The following is a 19,540-nucleotide window of genomic DNA, read 5'->3' as shown; positions in this document are numbered from 1 at the left end:
CTCTAAGCCCTCTACTCTTTTCTATTTTTACCTATGACCTGCCACTGGCATTAAACAAAGTATGTGTGCCAATGTATGCTGATGATTCAATCATATACGCATCAGCAAACACAGCTACTAATGTCACTGAAACCCTTAACAAAAGGTTGCAGTCTGTTTTGGAATAGGTAGCCAGTAATAAACTGTTCCTGAACATCTCTAAAACTAAGAGCATTGTATTTGGTACAAATCATTCCCTAAGTTTAAGACCTCAGCTGAATCTGGTGTCATGACGAGGCCCTTTCTCTCTCTCCTAACCCAGGTTTTGTTATCTCAGGTCATAAATTCTTGGCAGAGACTCTCTCCCCCTGGTCATGCAGAAAGAGAGGGAGAGAGCACAGAGAGATAACAAAGGCCTTCACTTGGCCAAACTCCTAAATCCCCAAAATCAGAGAATTAAATAATATTTTTACTTTTGAGAATGTGGGAATGGTCCGTGGACACATAATGGACAGTTATGACAAGTGTGTTTCATTTGGTGATCTCATGAAGGTCAGGAAACACACATAACGGTATCTTTTAAAGTGTACATTTCCCAGCTGTCAGGTTTACATCTAAATATTGTGAAACGTATGTGATTAAACATGAAACTATTTGTGAAAAAATGTAATGTTATATTATTAACATTCTAAATGAGAGTATGGATTTTCATATAAAGATTAACTAGTCAGTGGCCACACACCCGTGAGCCCAGACATCACATTAGGAATCATAGAACCGCCTCTTTTTTGACGAGGAATTAACCCACTCCTGAAGAAATTTACACCATACCAAAACATGCCGGGTGACGCTGGTGTGTGAAGTCTTTCAAACTACAACAAGCCAAAGAAACCCACGGTAAGCCAGACTAAGACCATGCAAACCATAAGACCAGAAAACCATCCCACGTGGAGCATTAGCTACACGGCTGGAGATGGTTAGACTCTGAGACTATATATTCACTACAGAAGGAGCAAATTCTAGACGACACGAAATTCCGGTCTGCAGTTAGAAATTACGTTAACCTAGAACGAGAATACTGACAACCGCCGATGCATCAATCTATGAGAATCAAATTAAATCAATTTATATAGCCCTTCTTACATCAGCCGATATCTCAAAGTGGTGTACAGATACCCAGCCTAAAACCCCAAACAGCAAGCAATGCAGGTGTAGAAGCACGGTGGCTAGGAAAAACTCCCTAGAAAGGCCAAAACCTAGGAAGAAACCTAGAGAGGAACCAGGCTATGAGGGGTGGCCAGTCCTCTTCTGGCTGAGCCGGGTGGAGATTATAACAGAACATGGCCAAGATGTTCAAATGTTTATATATGACCTTCATGGTCAAATAATAATAATCACAGTAGTTGTCGAGGGTGCAGCAAGTCAGCACCTCAGGAGTAAATGTCAGTTGGCTTTTCATAGCCGATCCTTAAGAATATCTCTACCGCACCTGCTGTCTCTAGAAAGTTGAAAACAGCAGGTCTGGGACAGGTAGCACGTCCGGTGAACAGGTCAGGGTTCCATAGCCGCAGGCAGAACAGTTGAAACAGAGAAGTACTCCAGATATAACAACCTGACCCTAGCCCCCCGACACATAAACTACTGTAGCATAAATACTGGAGGCTGAGACAGGAGGGGTCAGGAGACACTGTGGCCCCGTCCGATGATACCCCAGGACAGGGCCAAACAGGAAGGATATAACCCCACCCACTTTGCCAAAGCACAGCCCCCACACCACTAGAGGGATGTCTTCAGCCACCAACTTACCATCCTGAGACAAGGCCGAGTATAGCCCACAAAGATCTCCGCCACGGCACAACCCAAGGGGGGGGCGCCAACCCAGACAGGAAGATCACGTCAGTCACTCAACCCACTCAAGTAACGCACCCCTCTTAGGGACGGCATGAAAGAGCACCAGTAAGCCAGTGACTCAGCCCCTGTAGTAGGGTTAGAGGCAGAGAATCCCAGTGGAGAGAGGGGAACCGGCCAGGCAGAGACAGCAAGGGCAGTTCGTTGCTCCAGAGCCTTTCCGTTCACCTTCACACTCCTGGGCCAGACTACACTCAATCATATGACCCACTGAAGAGATGAGTCTTCAGTAAAGACTTAAAGGCTGAACATTTCTGAGAACATTTCTGAATGCTACTCTGAAGTATCCATTCTAACCACCAGAGCCGCGAAGACTTACCAGAGACTCTGATGAACCCTACAAGACGATCGAGGATTCCCAACAGAGAAGCCAACAACGACATACGGGCGTAAATATATATATACATTGCAATTATTCTCGAATGAGCGGCCGTTCATGTGGAAAGGGTTAGCATTTCAATGAATATAATTATAGGCTATGTGTAATGAATCCATTTTGTCTTTCCCGCTCTTTCTCAGTCCCACCCCTTTCCTTTTGTCTACCAAGCTGTCATATCTGTTTAGCCCACTAGGGACTTTTCTATCATTGTTAGTAACCAATATCTACTGTTTGTTTGTTATGTATTCCTGTGATAATTTAGTTAGTTCATAAATAAATAAGCCAATTTGTATATTGCTGATTCATTATGGAAACTAGGGTTCGTGCATATAACCAAGAATTGTACGACGTTCAGATGAGACTGAAAGAAAGTAAAGAATAATTAATGATGACTGAAATGTAAGAGCTCTTTAGATCTCTAAGAATTCATTTGGAAAACGGAACTCCTTAAATAAACTTCTCCATGGTGCCCCAGTTTATTAATGCATGAATTGTTAAATGATTTAATTCAATCACGTAATCAATTAAACGTTAGGTATTAGATTTGATAAAATAGCATGTCATCACATTAAGGATACTAAAGATACAACACTGGTAATGAATGGTGTAGCTGTTGAACAAGTTGATGAGACTAAATTACTTGGTGTTACCTTAGATTGGAAACTGTCATGATCAAAATATATAGATCCAATGGTTGTAAAGATGGGGAGAGGTCTGTCTGTAATAAAGAGATGCTCAGCTTTTTTTGACACCACACTCCAAAAAGCAAGTCCTACAGGCTCTAGTTTTGTCATTGTTTTTACTATTGTCCAGTCGTGTGGTCGAGTGCTGCAAGGAAAGACCTAATTTAGCAGCAACAGACCCAGAACAGAACGGCACGTGTTGCACTTCATTGTATTCAGAGGGCTACTGTAAATACTGCATGCCAGTGTCTCTTGGCTAAGAGTTGAGGAGAGACTGACTGCCTCACTTCGTCTTTTTGTAAGAAACATTACAATTCCAAATTCTTTGCATAGTCCACATACACACAGCTCTGACACACACACTTACCACACCAGACATGCCACCAGGGGTATTTTCACAGTTCCCAAATCCAGAACAAATTCAAGAAAGCATACAGTATTATATAGAACCATTATTGCATGCATCTCCCATCTCATTTAATGAACAGAAAACCTGGTTTCAAAAAAACTGATAAAGCAACACCTCACGGCACAACTCCTCTCCTCTATTTGACCTAGATAGTTTGTGTATGTATTGATATGTGTGTATGTATTGACATGTAGGCTATGTGGGCCTTTTGTAAATTGATGTAGTTCTGTCCTTGAGCTGTTCTTGTCTATTAGTGTTCTGTATTATCTCATGTTTCATGTTTTGTGTGGACCCCAGGAAGAGTAGCTGCTGCTTTTGCAACAGCTAATGGGGATCCTAATAAAAAATCAAATACCAACATTTGTTGAGACGTGTCAGGAACAGTCTTCAGTCTTTCACCCACCTGCTGACATTGGTTTGAGTCTGGTTTGAGTCTGGTTCCTTAGTGTGCAGGCTTGTGTCACTCTCTTTCCCTCTGTGCCCCCCCCCCCCCCTTCTTCCCTCTGCTCGGCTCCATCATCGCAATGTTTTGCACATTCAATTTCCTGTGTTTAAATCTGACATGCAGGTTTTGTATTCATTTTTCTTTTTCGCCAAACTGAATATGATAATGTCTCAAGGGAATTGCTAGATGAAAAGATTTCTGTAGCGCCATCTTTTTGTGTGTGTGTGTGCAGACGAGATGAATTGTACAGCAGCAGAGTTGGGAAACAATGCAACATAGATTAGAATGAAATCAGCCCACTTTTCTTTTCGCTCTGATTTGATGACGCTGTTTGAAAGCTAAACTGGATTAGCCATAAGTATCTTTCCATTGATATTTCTCAAATGTTCTGCTTTCTGTGTGTGTGTGTGTGTGTGTGTGTGTGTGTGTGTGTGTGTGTGTGTGTGTGTGTGTGTGTGTGTGTGTGTGTGTGTGTGTGTGTGTGTGTGTGTGTGTGTGCGTGTGCGTGTGCGTGTGCGTGTGCGTGTGCGTGTGCGTGTGCGTGTGCGTGTGCGTGTGTGTGTGTTCATTTAATGACTTCCTCTCCAATCAATGAATGCAACACTTGTTTGATTGGATGAATCACATCTCAGACAGACTGTGACTGGATAAAGTGAATCTCAGACAAACATACAGTATTTCAGTCTGATCAGCCAGCAGTTTGCTACTTTACAATTTGACGCCCAATTCAAAATCAATTTACTGCACCCTTCTAAAAACGTGTTGCACTGTTGCTGACCCCATGTTGCCTTTAACCTCTCAACTGTTGTGTTTGTTGTCTCAAGAGGCCGGGGAAAAGCAAAAATACACATTTCCTTTCTAAAAAAAGGAAACCATTTTCTCCATTATTGTTCTACAAACAGCAGAAAAACACTTAAGTGTATCTTTTGTCTACAGTGTCAAATAAAGGGCAATGTGGAATTACTCCTGTGGCTGCCACTTAAACACACACATGGATTGTACCTCTCTCACTTTCTGGTGTGTCTGTCTCTATGTTCTCTCCACAGCGCTGAAGAAGGGGCGTTTCTGGATCACCCCTGACCCCTACCACAATGACGACAACATCCAAATTGGCCGCGAGGTCAAGATCTCCTGCCAGGTAAGAACACACACACACACACACACACACACACACACAATCCCCTTTTCACACGCATACTCAACTATCCACTCCTTCCAGGTGGAGGCCACGCCCCCTGAGGAGCTGACATTTGGTTGGCTGAAGAACGGGCGCGCCATGCGTAGCTCTGAGCGAATGGTGATCACCCAGACGGACCCTGACATTTCCCCAGGCACCACCAACCTGGATATCATTGACCTGAAGTTCACTGACTTTGGCACCTACACCTGTGTGGCTGCGCTGAAGGGAGGGGGCATACCTGAGATCAGCATAGACGTCAACATCTCCTCCACTACTGGTGAGTCTCACACACCGCCATGTCAGAGCAGGAGATTGACTTAAACACTTCTCCACACTCAGCAATAACACACACACATCAGCATTTCGCCACTGTGGCGGATAGAGACTTCCGTAAGACTACACAGTGTATGTATCCCAAATTGTATCCTATAGCCTATACTGTATAGTGCACTACTTTTGACCAGAGCCGTATGGGCCTTGGTCAAAAGTAGTGCACTATATAGGGAATAGGGTGCCATTTGGGATGTACACAGACACGTGCATGCATACAGTACATCATCAAGACTAACACACACACACACACACACACACACACACACACACACACACACACACACACACACACACACACACACACACACACACAGACACACACACACACACACACACACAGACACACACACACACACACACACAGACACACACACACACACACACACACACACACACACACACACACACACACACACACACACACACACACACACACACACACACACACACAGCAATAGAAATGTTCTCTTCTGCTGAAACATACACACTCTGGAGAAATACACTTTCATAATTCCTCTATTTCCCACAAACACATTAAATGGTAACCTATTGAATTTGCCCCTATCAATTAGCATGTGGTATTGTTTCCACAATGTGACCTATTTCCTACCCCAAACTAATCCGAACCAAACATCCAATCCTGTTGCCTGGTATCCAAACTCAATTTATGGGCTTCACCACAAATTTCACCATGATCCCTATATAGTGTACCTCTTTTGACCTGGGCTCTGATCAAAATTACTGCACTAAATAGGGAATAGGGTGCCATTTGGAATGTTACCATTTGGAATGCAGACATGCTCCAAAACTAAATCCATTCCTTTCATCTAATTGGCTGCTGCTACTACCATTTGTGTTACTAACATGACATACATTCATTACATGCATCGTGTCTCTGGGAGACTTTAAATAAGGATATTCTGGTGATTAGAATGGTGGCTTCATTACAAGTGAATAAGCTGAAGATATACAGCACATACCCAACACAGTGAGTTTGTGGAGGGTACCATCGATACAGTAGGAAAAGAAAAGGGCAGAAGTTTGTATTGGTAGTGGTTAGGGAAAGAATGGTAGGTGTTAAGGAGGAGGAGAGGGCTATGGGTTAACAAGGAGAAGTGATTACACTGGGTCGGGAGGGGGGTTGGGGGGTATCATGTGTAATTACCACTTAGAGGTCAATCAATGATCTCCCATCCTGCTGTGTTGTGCCACCTCCCATTAACCCATCGCTCATCTCCTTTGCTAATGGACGGGACCTAATCGATAACATACCTCAGACGAGAGGTGCTCCGATTGGGAATTTCCACTTGGAATTCCTCTGCCAAACAGGCATGCAGTTTCTCATCTAGACCGTTGTCGCTCCGAGATTGGAATTACCAAAGGGAGCCGGTTGTGTTCCTGAAGAAACATTCCGAGTTCGCTGGCCGCTGATTTGGTGTGTTTGAAAGGCGCCAGGGCATGGTAGCTTCCTGATAAGTGTGTGTGTGCGCGTGCGGGCTCGCGTTTGTGCGTGTGCGCTTGTGTGTGTGTGTGTGTGTCTGCCTGTGCATGCTTGCCTCTGTGTGTGTAGCTATGGCAAGCCTCCTCACTCTCTTTACTACACACACTCTGTGACAACACACCCTGCTGCCATTCACTGCAGCAACATGAAAGCCTCTTGTCGAACTTCGTACATAATTACCCTAATATAATCCTTTGATAATCCCCTGTGCTATAAAACAGTGGGATCAATCGTACTTGTCCAGTTTGTTTCCTCATTATCTTCTAAGTAGTGCAGCCTTTCCCTTTGGAGTGTGTCTGTCTCTGTCTCTCTGTGTGTGTGTGTGTGTGTGTGTGTGTGTGTGTGTGTGTGTGTGTGTGTGTGTGTGTGTGTGTGTGTGTGTGTGTGTGTGTGTGTGTGTGTGTGTGTGTGTGTGTGTGTGTGTGTGTCACACTCTGACCTTAGAGAGCCTTTTTATATCTCTTTTTGGTTAGGTCAGGGTGTGATTAGGGTGGGCATTCTAGGTTTTCTGTTTCTATGTTGGTGTGTTTGATTTCCAATCGGAGGCAGTTGTCTATCGTTGTCTCTGATTGGGAATCAGATATAAGTTGTTAGTTTCCGTTTGGGTTTTGTGGGATCTTGTCTTTGTTTTGTTGCATGTTTTGCACTACGAAGCTATACGTTCGTAGTATTGTTTATTGTTTTTGGTGGAACATTAATAAAGAAAATGTACGCCTACCACGCTGCACCTTGGTCCGGTCTTTCTACCAACGAGAGACGTAACAGTGTGTGTGTGTGTTTGCGCGTGCATGCGTGTTTGTGTGTGCCTGGCCGAGACTCACCGACGCAGAAACACACTCTTTAATGTGAACCATCACTGCTGCTGTTTGAGAGAAGAAGAGGTAATCATACCTCTCTTTATGATTATCATATAATATGAAAGGGCCTTTTGTGCTTGGTCTGTTTTTTTACGGTGAAGGTTGTTTTAAGTTGCGGCGGTTTGAACACGATGAAAGAGTTGCGTGCAGACACAGTGATTCATGTACAGGTAGAAGAGAAAACGAACATACAATTCTACTGTGTGCTGCCTTCGTCATTGCCCTTCCGTAGCTTTCTTTGGGGACTACATTGAGATGTTCTGAAGTAGTATGATCACTGTGTCGAGAGAAATTGTTGTATCTCCTTGTTTTGTATCCTGGCTGTCGCTCTGTTGTTGTTAGCCAATGACTCAGCGGTTTATTAGCCTATTAGCCAATGGTGCGGCTGTGCACTGAGTGGTCAGTCTCGGTCCTGGCTGGCGGTCTGTTTGGGCTAACTAAGCCGTCTCTGATGTTCTCCAGAAGGGAGAGAGAAACTAGTGGTAATTACAGTCTCTTAATATAAGCATTTAGAGCAGATTACACTGCAGCTCTGCCAGGGCTACTGGCCATGGAAGTGTTATGAAAAAGATGGGGCCTCACGCTGTTGATGTATTTGGAAAGAGATGGGGCCTCACGCCCTAGAAGTGTTTGGATAGAGATGGAGTCTAAAGTATCTCAATCCTGAACACTGTGAAACTCTCTCACAGCCAAGTGCGGACCCAGGCCAGTCCAACTAAACTAGCACATCTTATTCTAGCCCAGCTCCAGCCGTAGTCATGCTTAACCACCCCCTGCCATGCCCAGCCCTGCCCAGCCCAGCCTCCAGCCCACCCCAGCCTCTTCTACCCTACTGCAGTCCTAGTCCCCCAGCCCCAGCTAAGCCCAACACTCATTATCTACAACACAGACAGAGAATATTCCTACTCTACTGTACTTTTCACTACACTTTTATCCCCACAGCTTTCATTAGTCACCCCCACCCCACAAAATAGTGCTAATATTTACAATCATCGCACACTCATTAAGTATCCAAGTCTCTTTTTTTTCTTTTGGGCACCCTGAGATTGCACAGTTAATGGTTTATTCATGTGCAGTATCCAAACGAGAGCCCAGATTTCCCCATCCAATACCAACAGAATTAAAAGACTGGCGAGAAGAAAAGAGGAAGAGAGGAACGGAGGAGGGCGCATTTTCACGCTATAGGATAAAATGCAATTAATCTTAAATTTAGTGTCCCCCTTTAAAGGCCTACTGCAGTCAAAATACAGATTTTCTTGTTTTGTTAATATTTTCACACTATGAGATTGGAATAATACCGTGAAAATTGTTATGATAGTGCCCTTTTAGTGTAAGAGTAAAAAAACAACAAATGTAAAAGTAAAAAGTAGCTAATTTAAAAAAAGTAAAAGTAGGCCTCCAGAGTGGCACAGCGATCTAATGCACTGCATCACATTGTTAGAGGCATCACTACAGATCCAGGTTCGATCCCAACCGGCAGTGATCGGGACTCATAGGGCGGTGCACAATTGGCCGAGCGTCATCCGGGTTAGGGGAGGGTTTGGCCGGGGGGGACTTTACTTGGCTCATCGTGCTCTTGTGGCGGGCCGGGAGACTGCAGGCTGACCTCGGTCGTCAGTTGAACGGTGTTTCCTCCGACACATTGGTGCAGCTGGCTTCCGGGATAAACGAGCGGTTATTAAGAAGCTCAGTTTGACAGGTCATGTTTCAGAGGACGCATGAAGTCTTTGCAGTGAAGAGCAGTCCAACACAGCTAAGAATACACTTACAAGCTGCAGAGGCAGGCAGTCCTGTGTTCAGTTTGATAGACAGCTTCTTTATGTATGGAAAGGAATGAAGCAGGTCCATCTTGTCTGACACACAGGCAAGGTACCCATCCAGATCCCCTGTACCTTGTGACCTTTTGGGCATCATTCACTGCTCTGTCTCGTGCTATGTCATTGTGTCAAGATGATGCTTCAGGTAGACCAAACCTGCATGGTGGCAATTACACAACCTGCAATTACACAACATCAGAACAATGTAATATTTTTGCATATTTTCCTTCATGTGGCTACTTAGTTCATCATATCACTGACATTACAATAGCCCGAACAGAAACTTTCCATACTTGTTATTGTCAGATACTGAGGCTTGTAGTGAGTTTGTCAAATGTTCTCTGCTCTAAAAAGTTGTCTAGTATTGTGGTGAGTCCATGTCTAGCTGTACCTTTTGTGTAGACTCACACAATTATATGCAAGATTAATTAATTAAAACCAGCCCATCAATTGTTCTCCCTCACGTCACAAACACACACAATAAAATTAGAATCATGTGTTGACCAAACAGAGAGAGACTCTGATGTTGAATGAATACATCAATCATGAACGTTAATGTAATGAATGATAGGCCTACTTAAACTCTCATTAATATGTCATGAACTGCTTCATAAAGGTGTTATGAATGCTTATGTAAAGGTTAAGCCCCAGGCCCCTGTTATACTAGTTTTACCCAGCAAACATACATTTTATGTGATGTAATTGTGACATTTGGATATTATATGCTTCCATACATCATCTGAGTGATCTAACTAAATATTGTTAGCTAAAAGAAGAATACAAATGGACCTATTCTGAGACTTACTGAGTCTGACTTTTAGGTGAACGGTATCCTAATTTAGACAAAGTACATAGCTAAAATTCCTAGCTAGATGACCAAGCAAGCTAACGTTAGCTAGCTATCTAGTTCACTTACTGATGTTAGCCTAGGTAATGTTGTAAGCTAGCCCAGATAATTTACATGGCTAGTTAGCTAGCCACCACCACACATAGTGACACTGACGTGCTAGCCACAATAACGGCTATTACAATTGGGTGGTCCTTAGTCATGTAGCTAGCTAGCTAGCTAACTTAGTTGCAAGTATAGCTAGCTAATATTAGCCTGCTAGAATGCTAGACAACTAGGCTACAAGCTGCTAAAGCCATCCATAGCCAAATTGATGACCATTCATATCTAGTTAGCTACATGTTTTGATTGGTCACTGACTAAACAGCGATGATCCGTTTTTCTGGCTCCGGGTGGCAATCACCCGCAAACGATCAGTGCCATCACGATCTACTATTATGGATAGCCTATAAAATTGTACTGAATAACGAATGGTTTTAAAAAGGTAGTACAGTACTTCATTCAAAACATACTTAAGTAAAAGTGCTTTGCTAAGAAGCAATTTCGTAAAACTTTTTTACCATTTTAATTGATTGCAATTGCAATAAGGTACTTAAAGATGCATTCTGGAACTCTGTGTAATTTCAGGCAGTAGATTTGAAAGTGGTGTCCACGAGCCAAAAGTGGTCCCGTTTTTTTGTGTACCACATCATCAAATTGTGCAGTGCTAAAATTATTATTATTTTAAAAACATTTAGCAATTTGTGTTATATGTTACCTTGACTAACCTGTACCCCTGCACATTGACTTGGTACCGGTACCCCCAGTATATAGCCTCGTTATTGTTATTTTATTGTGTTATTTTTTTTACTTGAGCAAATATAATAAAAACTCTGCATTGTTGGTTAAGGGCTTGTAAGTAAGTATTTCACGGTAAGGTCTGTTGTATTCACGGGTAACTTGTTGTATTCGGCACATGTCACAAATCCAATTCGTACTATGTTACGAATTTCTTGTGCTTAAGATCCTGGAGTGCATCTTTAACTGTTTCCCAGAAATGATTTGATATTGAGATGAAAATGGCTGCATTGGACCTTTAATGAAGCTGTAGAGAGAGTGAGAGCGTTAGGGAGAGTGAGTGGGAGAGAGAGAGAGACAACGAGAAAGTGCGAGAGAGAGACGCGTTTATTCTCAACACAGGGAGAGTAATCTTTGCATTAGCCGGTTAAGGTGTATTTAGTAGAGGAGGAGACAGGGACACTCAGACTAACCTATGGTGGCGTCCTTGGCATGCCTTTCATAAAACCTGACTGTCCTTATTCCTCTCCTCCACTTTGACTCTGAAACAGATTCCTCATCAAAACTAGCATGTGCTGAACTTTATCAGTGGATTGCACAAGTTAAGTATTTTTGGAATAGTAGGAGAATAAGACACACCTGTTTTCAGTTAGCCCTATTCTTCTTCACTTTGTCTTTAAATCCCATTGAGCTCCTAATTAAAACCCGTGGTACATTGGTCATAAACAGAACATTGTAGCAGCATTACACCTGTGGTTGCACACACAAGAAATAGAAAACCGTGCCTGTTAGCGATGGGATACAAACATTTGTAATTCCACATCTTACTCCCAGTGGTCTCCAACCCAGTCCCAGAGAGCTACAAGCTCCACTGGTTTTCATCGTAGCTCCTTGCTCGGCCTGAGCCATGTAGTAATTGATTAACAAGAATGCTTTTGGGGATAGAAAATCACCTCCATCTCTCCCATGTTTAAGTAATGAATATGTTCCTGATAAGCAGTTTCTCAATCATCAGCCAGTTCCACACTTGGGATACCCAATAGCACATGGCGGCTCTCCAACCAAATTAATAACTGCACTTAATAAAAATTAATTAAGGGCTGATTCAAAATAGGCACCAAGCTGTATTAATAATAAACACTGGTGAGAGCCACTGGCCTTCCAGAAGCATGGTTCGACTTGGAGACAACCTCTAATTTGTTTTAATTAATTTGAGATATCTGAGTCGGGTAACATTACTCTATGTGACCCTCCTCTACTTAATTCAGCCCCAGTGCACTCACTTAAAGGGGAACTGCACCCGCTGATTTGGCCTTGTTTTTTGTCTTGCTGCTCAAGAAATGCTGGCAGCCATGACAGAAACCAAACATAAGTTGGTTTGATGTGGGTGTTTTCTTGGGTGTGTCTTTACCCCCACCAATCTGTCAGAACCTTGCCCCCAGCATTCACAACAAACACACCTCCTACAGGTTGAGTTCAATAACTACAGGCAGGGCGAGGTGCCAGGGGAAGTTTTGAATAGGTCAGTAGCCTACAGAGTAATATGAGAAGAATGCAATTGCTGAAATATGTAGATATTCTAAACTAAGTGTTTTGATAACTTTCACATGTAGTAACAGGTTCATGTAGAATCAACAACCCTTTATGTAATACCATAGGAGCAGTGTTCTGCTAATATAACATTTCATCTTTCATTGTTATTCCCAGTTGATATGGATACTGTGCCTATCAGCATTTTGTAGGTTGGTAATGGGGCTACCTTGGCAAACATGTCAGAGTGATCATACTTTCCTGTGTGTTGTCCCGTATACAACAGAAGTTCCCTGGTCCTGGTGCAGAATACACAGACATACACAAATGTTATACTGAGTGCCAGGTCTCTCTCCATTCAGAGACATCAGTACCAAGCCCCTCTGTCAGTCTGGACTTCATCACATCATCTTGCAAGTCTCCATGTTCTGGCTCCATACATGTTTCTGTGAACACATACACACACATAGTTATATTGCCAATGTCATTAAGATAGGTCATATCTGACACACAAACAGGTACTATGTTGAAGTTTGAAGAGGTCAGACTAAACCTACCTAATTCTGTTATAATTCTGAGCAAGGCAAGAGGTGAGGCTTGAGGTGAGGTCTTTGCCAGAACCCCATTGATGATCATAGCAGTGTAGATCAGCTCCTGGCCACTTATCAAAGTTACTGGTCGGTGCCACACACACAGGGCACTGATTACATTATCAATGGTGGTTATGATTAGCCTGGTGGAACCTACATGATCGCTGCATTCATCTCTATATTCCACTTCAGATACCATAAAATGTGAAGTGAAATAGAACGGTGAACACAGAGATCAGTCTGGTTGCACCAGGAAACAAATAATGTCAGTTTACATATAAATTGTGTTTCACAATTGGGTTGTCAAATGTATTAAAGTAAGGAAGAGGGTTACCTTCTGAATTTGTACAAATGATGAGCCTGTAAAAGCTGCCGCTGACAGGTGAAGGTTGCTGGCCGGATACTTGCCAACCTGCTCCATGTTCCATTTATAGGAATGTTCACAGTGAGGGTATGTCTGCATGATGCTGATGAGAGCCACTTTGCTGGTCAACTTTATGCTGCATGTTCAGCTGCAAACTGGACATCTCTCGAACAACTACAGCAGGCAATCGTATGAGGTAGTTTTGACTGGGAGGGACTGTGACAGGGTGATATAATACACAGCCAAGTGGTCAATGGCATTTTATTTCATAGGAGTCCAGGGAGACTGGCAACAACGGAGGAGGTGTCACAAGGGTACTTGTGTCGCATGACACATTTTTACTCAGAGGTCTTGCCTGACAAGCTGTGAAAATAGCAAGTGAACAGTGCATGAAATTATTTGGGGATGTCGCTAAACCATTGCAATCACATTGCTGGACATGTTATGATACCCACCTTTGTTCCTTCTGGTAGGTCACCGGCATCCATTCATGACCAGGGTATCAGTCTGGCGCCCAACTGTGCACTTTGTCTAACAGAAAAACATGACCAACGATTGCCATCATCCCTTAATTATAAACATGATCTCAATAAATCATTTGGAAGCTGATTCTAGCTCGTTTGGAAGCGAATTCTATGCTTTACAGATGTAGACTGACTGGCCACAGATTGGATTCGATTCAGGCCGGTGACACCGTTACACTATACAACAAACTGTGCCGCGTTTCGCTATGGCCCTGGGTTGGCTTGAGTTTTGGGGCTGCTAGTTAGTACACTGTTATAGTCAGGCGTGAGTTAGCTATTACCACCATAGCTGCATCCAATATTTTTTTGTGCCCTAGACATGGTTTTCACCTCGGCGGCTCGTGACTGTTTTGTCTAATTACTCTAACTTAGAGTGCCGTGGAAATATGATGACGTTGCTAAAATAGGCAAACAGTCCCATGTAAACTCAGTTGGTAGAGTATGGCACTGGCAACGCCAGGGTTGTGGGTTTGATTCCCACGGGGGGAACCAGTATAAAAGTATATGCACTCACTTCTGTAAGTCGCTCTGAATAAGAGCGTCTGCTAAAATGTAAATAATTCATAGGAAACAACTTTGCCATATTATGAGTAGAGAGATGTCAATGTTGCCATTGCTGTTACTAGGAAAGTTTGTCAAAAATAACCAGCGATCCTAATGTTAGCCAGCTAAAATACGGTGGTCCCCTCAATCTTAGTTAGCTGTGCTAAAGTTATACCACAGATAGAACAATGAGACAGATATTTCACTGGATGTATAAATGTGAAGCATCCAGTTGGTGTTTCCAATCACTACCAAATATGGTGATGAGAGGAATCCCAGTGGAATGGAGCAATATGGATTTTGGCCGACATTCTGCATATTTTCTCATTGATGAAACATTTGATCTCCGTACAGTTTTCTGTTTCCAAAACTAGAATCTTTTAACAAACAGAGTGGACTGCGTTTTAGACTTTACACTTTACACAAAGTTTCCAAATAATGCACTTTTTAGAAGTAGTGCAAGGGCGAATTGAGTTGTTGCACACTTTCCCTAACGTAAATATGCTAATAAATGCTAGAACGCGCCAATAGGATCTCACTAGCTCGTTATCGGCTCTGCCCACCTCATTGCTTTTTCTGCCCAATATGATTAATTTGTTCCCATTGGAAATGACAGGCTCTGGTCTATCTTGGGTTAGTTTAAAAACATTTTTGGTTATACTGCATCTAAAGTCAACCTGGTGTATTCACAAACATGATAAAAGGATTTCCTACTAATTATTAACCTCCTTATCAAAAGTTACTGTGTTTCTAAGCCAAATCCGAGATGTATTGAGGTGGGCTAACGTTAGCCAGCTAGTAGCTAGATGGTAGCTAGCTATCTAACATCAGCTATGTTAGCAATGATAGTGATAAAGATGACCAAAATACACATAACCAGATACATAAACAACAGTCTATGGTCTAGCTACCCGGTATACTCACCACCGCTGGGGACCAACGGACTACAACCACCTATTCCCGCTTGATGGGGTCCTTCAGCATGGCATGCAAACCATAGTTGTTGGCTGAGCATTCTGCTGGAAGCATGCGTTTTATGTCAATTCGTAAAGGACTTTTCAGTTTAAAGGTCTTTGATCCTTTGAACACGTTGGTTGGGGGGCGATGAATCAACGGAGCCCCATTCAATGAAGGGAAGCGAACTGGGCGGAAGGGCGATTTGCATGTTGGAGCTTGGCAAAAGGGGGCATGATTTGTTGACATCCAAACACAACCTTCATTTACTCGTTGTAACGCACTTAGGTTCCAATCTGCATTTTAGACGGGACTGACATCATGACCAGAATTATCCTATTTGCACTTTTAGTCAATTTTAACACTAGAATAAATGTTTGACTCATCGACGCCACATTGTCCTTAGTTCAACCGTCCATCCCTCTCTCGTCAGGACTAACAGGAAGTGAGAGGTTCTGATCATCCCAGTGACCATGTTATCTGGTGACTGTAGTGAACTGTCATGGCTGCCACTGCAGACGTTGCTGATGTGATGTGAACTGTTTGTTGATCTGCTCTAGGCCTTCAGTCCGGCTCACTGAGCCTGATAAAGGAATCCTGGATGGCATATTCACGTTGACTCATGATACCTTCAGTTACCTGTTCAGGGCCAGTCCTGGCCATTCTGCAGCCCTAGGGGAGACAAAGAATTGCCACCCCTACAAGAATATTCCTAGTAACCAAATGTTGTTGAAAAGACTTATAAAATATGTATTTTTCCAGACGTTGAAATTAGGTTCAATGTAGGTTCTGAATGAAAGGTGTAAAGATGTATTTCCAGACATGGAAATCAGATTCACTTTCAGTTCTGAATGAAAGTTGAAAGTAGGTATTTTCCCGAACGTTGAAAATGTGTATTTTCCGTGTATTGAAAATACACATTTTCCGGATGTTGAAATCAGCCTCATTTTCGGTTCTGAATGAAAGCTGAAAATATGTAATTTATAGTAGTCTATATTTGGGCCAAATCAAGGCTGGTCCAACCGAACATAGACGTATATGTCTGGTTCAGATTTGGTCCGGAGTGGACCAATTATTTTCTCAATGGACGTGGAAATCATGCCAGTCCAGACTGCACCAAAAAAAATATGTCCAAAAGGCATCAGCTTCAGTCCATGCTTACTCAGGTACAGCCTACAGCAGGGAAACTCCAGTCCTCAGGCCGGAGTGGTGTCACACTTATTCCCCATCCCTAGTCAACACAGCTGATGAAACGAATTGCATTCTAAACTGAAGATCATGATTAGTTGATTATTGGTGTCAGATGTGTTGGGGGAAAAAGTGTGACACCAATCAGGACCCAGAGGACTGGAGATCCCTGGCCTACAGTGTCGTCTGAAATTACATTTTAGGAATGCCCATCTATGTGGTAGGTGTTGGTCTGTGCTTACTGGGTGTAGCCTACCATGTCGGCCTGCAAAATAATTTTATGAATGCCCATCCATGTGGTAGGCCCACCTTTTGTAAAACAGGCATTGCATTGTCTTTTTTAGCCCTGGTTCCGGATTAAATTAGGCGTTTTGAGCTCTGAATATCAGCCACTCAGAAGGAGTTATCCTGAGCCTATTTACAATGTTTTTACACAGCGGGAAATGCAGAAGTATTTTTTTCCCCGCTATGATCAGCTCATAAAACATTTTAAGGATACAAACTTGAAACCACAGATTATGACAATTTAGCCCACGGGATAAAACTCCTGGTCACTAGTTGTGAGTAGCCTGATTGTCCATACCATGTTGTCCATTTTACTTTGACCTGTCCTGTTTTTAGGATATGTTGTTTGTTAACATGTCAGCATATTTTTATTTGATTGGGCGCCATTTACGTCAGGCTATTTGATTGGAGAAACCTGCTTGATGTCTCCAGGCTACAGAAAAGGCCACATACTCTTTCTATAATATCCTATCAGTGCATTCAGAAAGTATTCAGACCCCTTCACTTTTTCCATATTTTGTTACATTACAGCCTTATTCTAAATTGTAGAAATGTTTGTATTGTTTATTCACCAATCTACACATAATAACCCATAATGACAAAGCAAAAACTGTTTTTTTTTTAAATGAAGGAAATATTACATTTATATAAGTATTCAGGTTTTTGGAAAATTTGCAAACACTCTAAAAACCTGTTTTTGCATTGTCATTGTGGGGTATTGTGTGTAAATTGATGATCATTTGTATTTATTTAATCAATTTTAGAATACGGTTGTAACGTAACAACATGTGGAAAACGTTAAGGGGTCTGAATACTTTCCAAATGCCCTGTATATCTGCTACTATACATGATTTATGTTAGATTTTTTTAAATAATACTGCATGTTGGTGGAGTGCCGCAGTGAGGCGTCTCTCCAACAGCCTCCTCGAGAGGCGTGCTGGGAATGGACAAGGTAAATATGTTGCGTCGCTGCCTTTGACAAAGTGGGCACTGCTTATCATAGGTCAGCATCAGCGCTACCTAAAAAGCAAATACGCCACTGGTTGAGAGAAATTGTCATTGTTTTGGGGCAGAATTTAATTAGGTTTTATGTCTTGTTGCAGATGAGTCTTGCTCAGTTTATCTAAATACAGTGACTCACTCAGCCCTACCTTCAGTGAGTCAGTGTGGAAAACCAATCCCACAGCTACCAACTGACCCGCGGCAACCACAACACAAACAGGTACAGGGCTGGCCCGCTCATTAGGCAGGATTAGGCGGAGCCCTCGCCAATCTGCGGACGCCTAATCCTGCCTAATGAGCGGGGCAGCCCTGTACCTGTTTGTGTTGTGGTTGCCGTGGGTCAGTTGGTAGCTGTGGGATTGGTTTTCCACACTGACTCACTGAAGGTAGGGCTGAGTGAGTCACTGTATTTAGTTTCTATTTTATCTGTCGATTCAACCAACTGTACCCACTCTATTGCGGTTGACTTGTACCTAATGAACTGCATATTGTACGTCAGCTTAATGAAATCCTCTTCTAAAAGATCAGATTTTATTGTTGTAAAATAGTCTGTAAGTCTAACCATGACAATAAAACCTCTTTCGATGATGGAGGAGGCTGCTGTGAGCCCCTGTTTGTGAAATGACAATCATCATGCCTGTGGAGAATCTCATTTTCCGTGGTGACACTCATATGGCCAGACCACAAACCTTTCAGTGATGTTCAGTGTGGAGTTTCTTGGGAGAAGAAAGCACCGCGATAGGCATCAGGGCTCACGCACATACAAACATGAACGCACGCTCGCACTTACTCACCCAAGCGCGCACGCACGCACACACACACACACACACACACACACACACACACACACACACACACACACACACACACACACACACACAATCTAGGCCTGGAGGAATGCCCCTGTGTGTGGAGCCTCAGTGGCTGTGAGTGGTGTTAGTTTCTCCCCTGTGCCCTCGTGGTCTGTCAGCCTGCTAAGCCCTTTTGAGCCCCCGCAGGACAGACACAGTATATTCCTGAAGGCCAACACACACACAAAAACACACACACTGTCCCCACAGGGGTGAAGCTCAGAGGAGTGGCTCCACAGAGAGCGCTGTCACAGAGCAGTCGAGTGACTGGCTTAGAGCCATCACACACAGTCTCTCTGTCTCTTTCTCTCTCTCTCTCTCTCTCTCTCTCTCTCTCTCTCTCTCTCTCTCTCTCTCTCTCTCTCTCTCTCTCTCTCTCTCTCTCTCTCTCTGTCTTTCTCTAAAACACACTCACTTGAGCAGAGTGCAGCGTTACCATAGCAATGGGAAGTGATGTCACAGCACTCACCCAAAGAGGCCAGTTGAGTTGTTGTTTGTTTATTTTTTGTGTCATGCGTGCAGTCCTATTGACCCCACACATATGCCTGAGCTGTATAAAAATAACAAGCAACAAACATTCCATATTGGCAGTCA

General features: G+C 43.0%; 1 protein-coding gene across 5 annotated transcripts in view; it reads left to right on the top strand.

Annotated features, from left to right (window-relative positions):
• Positions 1–19,540, top strand: part of LOC129817225 (MAM domain-containing glycosylphosphatidylinositol anchor protein 2-like) — a 341,866-nt gene that overhangs the window by 202,126 nt on the left and 120,200 nt on the right. For all 5 annotated transcript variants that reach the window (XM_055872257.1, XM_055872256.1, XM_055872255.1 and 2 more), the window contains exons 7-8: positions 4,850–4,941; positions 5,023–5,260. In XM_055872257.1, coding sequence (XP_055728232.1) covers positions 4,850–4,941; positions 5,023–5,260 — 330 coding nt within the window. The remainder of the gene's footprint in view (positions 1–4,849; positions 4,942–5,022; positions 5,261–19,540) is intronic.

The sequence above is a fragment of the Salvelinus fontinalis genome, chromosome 20, assembly GCF_029448725.1.
Source record: "Salvelinus fontinalis isolate EN_2023a chromosome 20, ASM2944872v1, whole genome shotgun sequence".
Taxonomy (NCBI): Eukaryota; Metazoa; Chordata; class Actinopteri; order Salmoniformes; family Salmonidae; genus Salvelinus; species Salvelinus fontinalis.
The sequence above is the reverse complement of the archived record's forward strand: the minus strand, read 5'-3'. Positions and strand labels throughout refer to the sequence as shown.